The sequence below is a fragment of the Apaloderma vittatum genome, unplaced genomic scaffold, assembly GCF_000703405.1.
Source record: "Apaloderma vittatum isolate BGI_N311 unplaced genomic scaffold, ASM70340v1 scaffold29733, whole genome shotgun sequence".
NCBI classification, from domain to species: Eukaryota; Metazoa; Chordata; class Aves; order Trogoniformes; family Trogonidae; genus Apaloderma; species Apaloderma vittatum.
In genome coordinates, this window is record NW_009709300.1 from 1 (window position 1) to 12,180 (window position 12,180).

Below are 12,180 nucleotides of genomic sequence, written 5' to 3' on the forward strand. Positions count from 1 at the left end.
ATGATTTTACCTGGCACAGAGGTAAGGCTGTATTTTGAACTTGGAAGCCAATAATAACTGTAACCAACAAGATAATAAGCCTTCCTAATGCAAAAAACCTGTTGTAGACCTGTGGTTTGGTATATCAATAGTAATAAAATATGTAGCTTTTGAGAGGAGAACGAAAAATGCTCTAATAAAGCAATGTAATGGTTCTGTTTTACAGATGATGACTCAGATACTTTCTCCTGGTTTAAATGTGTGAAGGGGCAGGTGCATGAACCAGAGAATCTAATGCCTACACAAATAATTCCCGGAAGAGGTATTTTAGATATTTGGTTGGGATTAAAAAAATGCTGTAGGCTTTTGCTGTCTTTTGTATGTTTTTGTTGTACTGGGTGAAGGTTGTTTAGTTGGGTTTATTTTAGTAATAAAGTTAGTAAAAGCTTAGTTTTTATCTTCCAAAGACTGAACCATAGACTTTAGTCTCTAGTTCTCGAGTTTAATACTATTCTGTTAGCTTAGACTCATACAAAGAAGTAGCAAAACTTGATGAATGATGAACTGGGTTTGTGTACTATTGTTTCCGTGCATTGCATACGCTATTTTTAAAAAAGTCTTATTGAATGCTGGATGTTCTAATTACATGCAGGCTCACTAATGACTCTTTTTTCCTTCAGCTCTCTATGATGTTGGTGACATCGTTCACTCCGTAAGAACAAAGTGGGGAATAAAGGCAAATTGTCCGTGTGCAAATAAGCAGTTCAAGGCACTGTCAAAGCCAACTCTAAAGGAGGATTCAAAACAGGTATTGCTGCTGTCTCACGCTGTGTCTGCGTAGTGGAAGTTTGTCTTGATCCACTACCTGTATCTGAAGCCAATGATAGTTGACTCTATCTGTGTGCCACTACTGGTAACCCCACCACATAGGTTTTTGTTCAAAATTTGTATTTAGTATTTGTCTTTCTATTTCTTTTTTTTTTTTTTTTAATTAAGTTTTGGGGAAAAAACTCTTGTCACTTTGACATGCTGTTACCTTGGTAAGTGACCTTTCCTTGAAAAATGTTCAGTGAAGATTTTTTTTTTAGAGCAAAAATAGGATTGGATTGAGAGAACACTTCAGAGAACAGCTTTAAGAACAGACTAGTGGGAATGGTTGTGAGGTGTAGGCTATCCCTTGGGTCCTGGAGATGTAACATGCAGCATCCAAAAGAGTAAGTAGGGTGGAAGAGCACTAGAATTCATCAGAGGTAAACATGAATGAAATTGCAAGGGCTAGAAACACGGATTTCTCTGTGAATCCTGATGGAAAGTTTGCTGCTCGTTGTACTAAAAAACCCCAACAAACCCACAAACAAACAAAACCCCACTGTATGCTCTATGTTTGTTTGTAAATGGATATAGTGTTTTTTTTCTTTTGAAAATAGAGCACAAGTTAATGGCTCAGCTGAATTAAGTAATATTAATTTTGTTGTAAACTTACTTTGAGAATAAATGGGTTGTCTTAAGTTTAAGAAGCGGGCTGAACTTGATTTTGATCTTGGTGATCGATAGAAGAGGCAAAAAACATTCTGAAGTGTTAAAAGCAAGGAAGATGGGTATGTGATTCAAAAATCAGCGTACAACTGACCTAGCTTTAGTCTTCTGTTCTTGAGATTTCTGCTGTCACTCTGAACAAATAGCTGCATTGAAATTCATCTCTACCTCTGTTTGTATAAAATTAAGTACTGCACTGGTGGCATGAGAATCAGCTTATTAAAGTTTGAAGCATTTAATAGTACCTCGTGTTTGAAATCCTTATCAAGTGCCAGCAGCCATCAAGAGATGCAATAAAGAATGTAGTAATAGGCTGACACAGGTGCAGAATAATCTCTTGACTGAAAAGTATTTAAGCAGAGAGACTAGATGTAGCCAGTCATGCAGGAATTCCCGGCCAAAGCAGTAGTTCCGGTTCGTCTCTGTTATGTAGAATCTCCAAAGGACTAGATAGATCAGCTGCACAGCAGCAGTGCTATTGCCTTGTGTAACCATGTCCTGTGCTTGGGCTGTGTCGTCCCGGCTGGTGCTGCACTCATGTCTGGGGGTGTTTCAGACCTGGCAGGTGAGGAGGCTTTTGCTGCTGCCTTAAATAAAAATTGAGGAGCACTATGTAGTTTAGATTCCTTAACTCGTAGAGCAGCTTAGCCCTGGTCCGCACATCAGCTGTCACTCGCGGTGTGAGAGCGCTGCTACGAAAACTGCATTTGGTTCCCAAAGCAGTTCCAGAAAACCCATCTGGGTGGTTCAGCTTTCTGCGCCCGCGCTTGAGGGGTGGTGGACTCTGTCACCTGCTCTGAAAGTCGGGAGGTCCTGAATCCTGCTGGATCATGCTCGCTGCCTGAAACGGAGATGCAATGCTGACCTCTTGTGGAGATTAGTTATTTTTTTGAAGTTTGTTGGTAACAGAATGAATTTGGACGTGTTACTGCTTGTTTCCGCATTCTGACTGGAGTGTGTTTGCGTCTAATCAAGTTCTCCTGTTGTTTTTGCAGAACTTGGTAGCTGGAGAGAGGACCAACCTTCAGCATAACAGCTTGATCCTGAGCCCCCAAGTCACTACACATGATCCTCCTTTAAAGTCAGCGACTGGAAGCAAACAAACTGCTTCAGTAAACACTTCTCCTTCCTTAAGCTGGTTATCCAATCTGACAAGTGGAAACGTGAATAAAGAAAACAAAGGTATGTGCAGAACCAGCGAAGAGTAAACCCTTTGTGGCTGTTTGTCAGAAGAATATATATCAGAGGCAGCAATATCTTGCGTTGAGAATAATAAGATCTGTCTGCTGGGATGGGTGTTCAGTGCCTGTACTGCAAAACTGGTCTGTGGCAATCACTGGGAGTAAAACCTGGCAGGGTTAGCATTTTCTTTTTTTGAAAACTGGATTAATATTATTGTTGGTCTAGACCTTAAAGGTCTTTTCCAACCTAAATGATTCTACAGTGTGAGTATTCTTGAAAATTCAAACTGAGAATATATTTATTTTAGGATGGGTGATTTTTAAAACCTTTAGAGTATTGAAGGAAGTGAAATCCGTAATTCATCTGCATGTATGGAGAGGAGATTTATATTTATACACATATATATGTAAATGTGTACATATAGGAGTGTTTTGTTGTCTTAAAAAATCCAAAGTGTACACTAATAATAATTCAGAGGATTAATCCTTGCTTCATTCTCAGATGTTTTCTTCATTTCAGAGAAACCACTCGTACCTGTTTCAAAGAATGACAATAAACCTCTTCAGACACTCCCCAGTTTAGCCAAGCCTGCTGCAGCCCTGCAGACATTCAACAGTGCGATATTAACACCTGTGAGCAACAACAACTCAGGTTTCTTGCGGAATCTGTTGAACTCTTCTGGAGGAAAGGTATATGGAAAATTTTGCTTTACAGGTTTGGGTTTATACCAGGCTTAGACAGCTGTTCTAAACCCGGGAACAACTACCACAGGCATTAGCTGCAGTAGGTAAAATTCTGTCTTTATTTGGGAAAAAGGACTTAATTCAGTTTCCCTGTCGCAGTGCTCAGTTAGTGCTTTCCAGAGCAGGAGCTTGGTGGGACTATTGGCAAGCCTGGCTGGGTGAGGGATTGGGAACCAAATGAGAAAGCAGATTGATTTCCTTAGGCTGGTGTCTGGCAGGTGCATTGATTGGTATTTGCATTAGACTCAGAAAAGAAGCATCAAAGAACATACAGGTGGAAGGAAAAACGTTCTGTGGTGGGTGACTATCTCATACCTCGTCTGAGGACTGGTTCACCTCGGGTGTTCCTGGGCTTCAATTGCTCTTACAGGTGTGACTTCAGAATGGTTGGGTAAAATGGAGAGTTCCTTGCTGAAACTCCATTTCTGTTCTTTGATATCAAGAAAGTTGTGTTCTGTATTTCGTGGTTTTCTGCAGCATTGCTGAAACGTAAATCAGAGCAGAACTTCTGATGCCAGAACGCTGTAGGTAGCATCAGAAATGGCATTGGCATTTCATCGTGGTGGGTTTCTAGACAAAGTTTTGCAGGTTTTTGTTTCTCCATGTGATCGTGAGCTCAGGTGAAAGATTTTGAAAGTGGTAAATGTCCTGCAGACTTTAAAGAAGATAAGGCAACAGAGAAGTGCACCAACTTTGTTCTTTTCTGTTGTTTGCAGACGGACAGTGGACTCAAGAGTACACCCAAAATCCTTGATGACATTTTTGCCTCCCTGGTGCAAAATAGAACCGTTACAGACTTGCCTAAGAAACCCCAAGGACTGACTATAAAGCCCACGATAATGGGCTTTGACACACCTCACTACTGGCTGTGTGATAACCGCTTGCTGTGTCTTCAAGATCCCAACAACGAAAGTAACTGGAATGTCTTCAGGGAGTGCTGGAAGCAGGGACAGGTATTTATGCTCTTTTAGCTTTTTCTTTTTTCAGTTCATGGGCTTTGCCCTTTAACCAAAATGCAGGTTCACACTTCCTGCAGTGAGAAGAACACTAAACCTGCATAAGACGTACTACGGGAACACGGTTAGATCCTTGGATAAAAAGATTTATATTTTACTGTTTGAAATCGCTTTCTAAACGCGCTGCTGAACTTATGGCTCTGTGTGAAAAGCTGCCTCGTGGCTTGAGATGCCAGAATTACATGTTTGATCATTTTTATGGCAGACTCAGCGCTTATTTTGGAAAATAAAATGTTCACAAAGTGCTTGTGTGCAATATTCAGTGCATCTTAAGCGTTATTCTGTTTGGAGTTGGAATGTTTGGTGTTTGATACGTTTTCTTCTTCTCCATAGCCTGTCATGGTGTCAGGAGTGCATCACAACTTAAATGCAGACCTCTGGAGACCAGAGTCTTTTAGGAAGGAATTTGGCCAACAGGAGGTAGATCTGGTTAACTGCAGGACCAATGAAATCATCACTGGAGCTACTGTAGGAGATTTCTGGGATGGATTTGAAGATATTTCAAGTAAGTAACATCAATTTTTGTTCCAATAGTAATATACTCAGCAGCGATAACTTTGTCCTAGCACAAATTTGTTATCCCTAAGCAGTATAAAAGGTGCTTCAGGCCTTTCCTTCATCCTGGAGAGCGTGTCTGCTATTCTCAGCACGTGTGCTTGTGGGACGGACAGAAGCTGTCAGCCCCATGGAGGACTCCCTTTCAGGAGAATGTTTGGCTGCCTTTAGTCAGGGTTTTTGCTTTTGTCAGGGAAGTGTTCTGAGAAAGTTTGTAGCGTTTGGGGAAGCATTCTGAGAAAGCAAGTAGGTTCACCTGTCTGCTTTTATTGCCCAGCTGAGTGAAACGTAAGAGAGTTGGTGCTCACAAGATAATTGGGTTCTGCTGTTTTAACCTGCAGGTGCCTCTTGTTCCCAAGAGATTGAAGGTATTTTGTATAAAAGTGCATTTAGGGGAGGTGAGCATGAGGTTTGACATTGTGAGAACAAACTTTTTCTAGGAGAATTAATAGTTGCCACAGCATCCAGAGTTTACTTCATCTGTTTGTGTGATGTAAACTTAGAATTTTGTACTTGGAACAAGAAGACTGGGAGCTGGAGGGCTCGCTTGCACCTTTCTTTTGTTACTTGATCTTTGAGAAGATTTGTCTTTGTCTTCAGCTCCTCTGGCCTCAAATATGAAACAGTTGCCTGAGCTAAATTGTAGGAAGAGCTTGGGCAGGGGAGCTGGCAAAGGCTGCTGCTCCAGTCTGAAATGTCCTGTCCTAACACGTGTGTCACAGTAGTAACGCCCAACCGTGGTGTGAGATGATCTTGTATGTCTTTGGTTCTACATAAATCACTGTGGGATTAACAGGATTTTAACCTAAGATAAGGATTTCTTTGTCTTAATTCTCTGCATTTTGAGCTATATGACTGTTAAAAACTAAAGCTTCCTTGTATTTGGCAATAGGTCGTCTCAGAACAGAAGAAGGAGAGCCAATGGTGTTGAAGCTTAAAGACTGGCCTCCGGGAGAAGACTTCAGAGACATGATGCCTTCTCGGTAGGAATTCACAAAGAAACGGTTCATCATTTGTGTGGTACACTCCCAAAATAAGGGACTGTGGGAATACTGTTACGTTTTGACACCTGCTTTGGCTTTGAGAGGCAGTTGTTCACATTTGAACCGTTTTGTTTCTCACAGATGTCTGACATAGCTGGAAATGCTAAATAAGTTTTATCATAAAATTTGTGTAGTTCATAGTTTTGTGTAGTTCATATTTATTGCCAAGTGAAGCGAGTACCTAAACTTGCTAATGATTGGTTAAACTTTGGAAACTTCCTAAGAGTCTGAACCATTTTGAAATCTAAACTTCAGTTGAAGGTTGGGTTTTTTTGCCAAATGTTTTTAAGTCTTCTGACTTACTCTATTTGATAGTAGTTGCGATGGCTACATAAGGCAACATTGCTTCAGAGCAGTTAAATTTATCTGCTGCATTCCTGTGTCTTGCTAGTTTTGTTCCTTTCCATGGTGCCCTGTAAAACCCCTGGGGGAGCGAATACTGTTTCTTCACTGCAGAAAGCTTTTGTTGCAATCTGTTTTAGTCTACTGTTTTGATCAGTTCCCAACATTAAATTGCCCTGTGTCACTTCAGGTTTGATGATTTGATGAAAAATATTCCCTTGCCGGAATACACTAGGAGAGGTGGCAAGCTGAACCTTGCATCAAGACTCCCCAACTATTTCGTACGACCGGATTTGGGCCCCAAGATGTACAATGCGTATGGTAAGGAGTTTTTAACTCTAAAGATCACAATGGCCACACATCCAAATTAAAATTTACTGTAAATTAAGTGAATCCTTGCTGTTGTAGGCCATTTGATTAATCCTATTGACCTGAAAACCTAACTTTGCCTCACTTATAGGTATTAGTGGTGTCCAGAGCATTATATGATTTGTATTACATATTTTTTTGTCCAGGTGGTTTCAAGCCAGTAATATTTATTCCCAGTCTTCTGATCAACTTGCTCCACATGTGCATAGACAGCCTTTCTTTGGTACAGCTGGCCATGTCCAGTTGTTGTTTTGCTACTTCTGGCTACGTCACTTCTGTGTTACTTCTCCTTTTTGGACTGGATCAGTCAGCTTTTAATCTCTTCTTGAGCAGTTCTTTCCGTGGCTGGTTCATCTACTGTCACTCAAGAGACATTTAAAACTGAGCGTGATCATGGCCAGTAAAGAGGTCGTGGCTGCTAAATACTGGAGCAGCTGCCTGTTAGGGTGATGTTGCGGGTTAGGGCTGGGCCGGCCACTGAACGCGGACAGACGCTCTCTAACCCCTTCTCCCTCTGCCCCGAAATGGGAAGGAAAAGGGAATGAGGCAGAGACACTTACGGATTAGGAAAGAAAAAGTAGAACAGCTTTAATGAAACAATAATGGAAATAATAGTGAAATGATAAAAACCAGAGGACTATATACAAATCATTAATAAGCCCAGTATCGAATCTGACTCCCCCTGATATCGTTCCCCAGTGGTGCTGCAGAGCTGGTGGTGCTGGGGCAGGACCTGGATAAAGGGAGCTGGGTTCAGGAACTCAGGATCCAGATCAAAAGCAAGAGATAAGACGGAGTCCTCCCTGGACACCGGCCATTGCAGAAGGAGGAAGAAACTCTCATGATCACTCAATTTATACTAAATATGACGTATATGGGATGGAATACTCTCGTTGGTCACCTGTCCTGTCTGTTACCCCCCGGAGGTGCAACCTTTTACTTCCTTGTGGCCCCCCTCCCTGCGAGGCGCCCCCAGCCTGGCACACAGAGCCAGCAGTGGCCTTGGGCACCGTAGGAATCAGTATCAGCAAGAGCCTGTCTGCATCCCAGTGCCAGGCAGTGACTGCAAACATCAGGTGTTATCACTGCCAGTAGCACACACTGTCTGCAAAACATGCTGCTGACTTCAGAACGTGCAGCCTTTTGGAAGAGACTAAACTGGAACGTAAAAATCACTAAACAGAGTTGAGGATTTTAGCTCAAATTGGGACAGGTGAAAAAGAGGCTGTTTCTGAGAACACTTTGTTCTAAACCACTATAGAAAACCTTCTTGTAGAAGGACTTAAACGTCACTTATATATCACCCAGGCTGGGGCTAGATCCTGCTCGATGTGTCAGCCTGTAAGCTGATCACGTGGGAAGATGGAAACAAGATGAGGCAAGGTCCTGAATGTAAAGCACATCGCTGTACTCGAGTCCTGTGTGGAGAAAAGTAAAAGCTCTCTGGTGTTTTCAGATAGTTAGATAGCTCTCCTGAGAGTGGCATAAGCTTTCTTTTTGTCTTACTAATGTGCCTGCTCCTCTTTTTTAATTTTTTTCTTTCCCCCTCCTCCCCAGGCTTAATAACACCAGAGGATAGAAAATATGGCACAACAAACCTCCATTTAGATGTGTCTGATGCAGCGAATGTTATGGTTTATGTGGGTATCCCTAAAGGCCAGGCTGATCAAGAAGAAGGTAAAGTCTTTCTTGTGTGCTGGGAGTGTTATTTCTGTGGGTGGAGGGAAGGTCCTTTAGCGTAACTGCTCATGTTTTACTCTCACCAGAAGTGCTTAAAACCATACAAGATGGTGACGCTGATGAATTGACAATAAAGCGTTTTACTGAAAGTCGAGAAAAGCCTGGAGCTCTGTGGCACATTTATGCTGCTAAAGATACAGAGAAGATTCGGGAATTCCTTAAAAAGGTAAGCTGCAATATCTTAAAAACGGATCTACTGCCTGTGTAGGCTTGCATGGATGTATCCTTGGACTTTTCTCCTCCTTTCTAACCTGGCTGTTCTGGAAACAAGTGTACTTGAGTCATATCCAAGACAAAACTTCTCGTGTGCCATGAATCTTGTAGGATCTGAGGAGGGTAGCGAGTTGAAGCTCAGAGTTATCCTGTGTGTTGATTCGCTGCTTTTGCCCACACTTCTTATAGCACCTTACGATGTTGTGTAATGGGCAAAAAAAAAAAAAAGGCTTATTTTATTTTTAAGCAAAACCACAGTTTAATCTTAAACTCGATCCTTCATAAAAGCATGCATGTGAGATGTTCTTGGGAAATGTCGGAGCAATATGTGGTGGATAGAGTTCTTCCTTGTTCGCTCGCTTTTTCTAACACCACCACCACCCCCCCCCTTAATGAGGTTTGGATTAAGGGAAAAGCATTGAGGTATTTTGGGTGATATTTTCAAGGGAGTTACAGGTTTAGTAGAGATGTGTTACTACATCTGAACGGGCTTGTTTCAGTAAATTCACCACTAACTGTCCACAGTTCTTGGGTGATCTTAATTCTGGAACTTCTTTGGTGCTCTAAAAGCGCACAGAGCTGATACGTTGATGTTTAAAAGGGTAAATGGGATGATCCGAACAACTGGCGGCCTTGTTGGCCTGACTACTGTCCTGGGCAGAAGCTTAGAGAGGCTACAGCAGATTTGTTTAGTATTAACAAAGAACAAGTCCTGTACTTGCTAGAACGTGACACTGAATTTGATAAGCACTGGCATTTTGAGTTTTGACATCTGTGTCTCGCACCTCTTCTTGGTCCCTTGCGACACACTCGCCTGCAGGCCTGAGGCTTTCAGCAGCTTGTCTTGGAGTAGAACCAAGCTGTTGCTCTCCTCCCGCGTGAGTTTTTGGGCTGCAGTTCTGGGTGTAAATGATTGCCACAGCAAACTGGATTTATGCTAGAACTTTTTGCAGTAATTCTCTCCCTCAAATTTCTCTTCTAAATTATGTGTTGTGCCTCCCAGCTTCCTATCTCCTGAAAACCCAGTGTGTATCCTCTGTTTTGATCAGTGAGCACCGTGACTAGTGCTGGCCTCCTGCTGATTTCCACGCTCAGTAGTTTCTTCCAGTTACAGGCTATAGTAGTGTGAGAGTATCAGTCCCACACAGGACAGTGAGAGTCACTTAACCCTTCTGCTGCTTCTGACTGTAAATCAGTTTTACTTGCTTTTCCTGTGCCACCCTTTGCAATCCCTCTGGGAAGCAAGAGGGACTGAGAAATGATGGAGCCTTGACAAACTAAGGACTGAATAAGAATCCCAACCTTGTTGTTGTACCTGAACACACGGTACAAGTTCTCTGGCACATGTGTGTATGGAATACCACAGCTACGCCTTAATTATCCAGTAAGACCTGTATGTTGTAACACCTGTTGTCTTGTGACTTTGCAGGTTGCAGAAGAACAAGGTCAAGAAAACCCTGTAGATCACGACCCCATCCACGATCAGAGTTGGTACTTGGACCGATCGCTACGCAAACGCCTTCATCAGGAGTACGGAGTTCAAGGCTGGGCTATTGTACAGTTTCTAGGAGACGTAGTTTTCATTCCAGCTGGAGCTCCGCACCAGGCAAGGACCAGGGATGCTGTTTGACAGCCTGATCGCGTGGGCGCGCTTCGGAGCACGCGGCTAACGCTTGTTTGTTCTTTCTAGGTCCACAATTTGTACAGTTGCATTAAGGTCGCAGAAGACTTTGTATCCCCAGAGCATGTCAAACATTGCTTCTGGCTCACTCAGGAATTTAGATATCTGTCGCATACGCATACGAACCATGAAGATAAACTGCAGGTAAATTAAGTGTTCAGGATGAACCCTGCCCCTCTTAACCCACCAAAAAACAACCGGCAGCCCTCCCCAAACTCATGAGGGGTGTGTCCACACAACCCAATTGCTTTCATGTTCAGATCCATCTGAGTGCAATGGACCTTGAAGAGGAATTTCCAAAGGCTTTCAAATTGTTACCCATTCTTAGCAGTTCTGAGGAAGCCTTCTGAAGCTTCTCCCAAGATTCTTTTGAAACGTTTCCCCCTTGCATTTCTTGTTTCCCTCTGGCGGAACTCAGAGCGCTCTCCTTGCGCTATGAGGGTTATACCCTGTTAGAAGTTGACCCTTATTCTCACAAGCTGGTGACGTGCCTGAAGCTCGGGCAGCGCGCTCAAGGGTCGAGAGCCGTGCGGGCAAGCAGGAAAGCTGTGGGGGCATCGTCAGGTCTTGCGCCCTGACCCTAACCGTGCTGATTCCTTGTAACGCTGACCACCTCCTTCTTCTCCTCCCAGGTGAAGAATGTCATATACCACGCTGTGAAAGACGCGGTTGGGATACTGAGAGCTAACGAATCCAGCCTTAGCAGACCGTAAAGTAGAAAGCCTTAACCACACACTATGAAACAGAAGCGTTGGCAGCTGTTTTAACGGACTTTGAGATTATATGAATGTTACCTCATCTTTCTTTTCAGCAGTACCAGAGGATCGTGGTACTATGTTCTGTGTATTCTTCCAATGTTTACAAACCTGATATGTATATGTAGTAATATGTATGGACTGTGGCATACTGTGAATGCTCAGTTGCAATAGAACTTTATATGGAGTTGCTCTCCGAACTGTACAAAATACCTCCTATAGAACTGTCGGAAACTATTCCAAACTACTCATTTGAAAAATATTATTAAAGACGTTGTAAAGCTCCAGTTTTTAAAATTTCTTTTGGGGTGAGAGGAAGTATGGAGTCACCCAGTTTATTAATAACCAATTTACATAAAAATAAGAATGCAGTTCTTCTTTCACATTAACATAGAACTAGCATTTAAAAGTAGCTTTAAGCTATTGTATAGTAACATAGAGATGGGGGTTAACCATCTTTAGGTAAATGTATTTAAATTTCTAAATGTTAAAAGAAACTTTTAATCAAATGTCTTCTGTTTGAAACTGCTCTTTAATTTGAACCAATGTTTGATTCTCTGGTTTTTAACACTGAATGGTCTACATAAAATTCTTCTATTTCAGATATCGTTCCTTGCCTGCCTTCTTCAATTCACTCTTTAAAATGTAATTAATTTGATGCAGTGCTTTGAAATGCAAAAGAAAATTGTGTATCCTACACTGTTCTTACTGGGTTGTAAAGTATCTGAAGGCTTAGGGTATTGAATTTCATGTGACAGATCTCTTCGTAGCCTTTCTGGTTAACCAAAGCTGAGCTTGGCTCTACCCCTTCTCAGCCCATGCTGGCACGAGGGTCTGCATCAAATGAGTTTTGCAGCTTCAGTCTAAATGGCAAGTCGCTCTAAAATTAAAGACTGAAAACAGGCACAGAGGTCAAGAGTGAAGTGCATCTCTCATCAAACAAGATAAGCAAAGTTGGCCGAGTCACTTTTCTGCGCTTTATGTGACAAATCGATGAACTCTGTGACTTCCCCTCGCTGTAATACT

The 12,180-nt window shown here is 42.2% G+C and overlaps 1 protein-coding gene across 1 annotated transcript; it reads left to right on the forward strand.

Moving 5' to 3' along the window:
- Positions 1–205: 205 nt before the first annotated feature.
- Positions 206–11,756, forward strand: KDM3A (lysine (K)-specific demethylase 3A; the record flags this gene model as incomplete). Its single annotated transcript, XM_009866870.1, has 13 exons — positions 206–301; positions 660–787; positions 2,511–2,697; positions 3,217–3,386; positions 4,157–4,393; positions 4,790–4,961; positions 5,904–5,994; positions 6,587–6,717; positions 8,323–8,442; positions 8,532–8,671; positions 10,148–10,324; positions 10,409–10,543; positions 11,032–11,756. Coding segments are annotated over 13 exons (1,865 nt in total), but the record flags the coding sequence as incomplete, so codon positions are not given.
- Between the last annotated feature and the right edge of the window lie 424 nt (positions 11,757–12,180).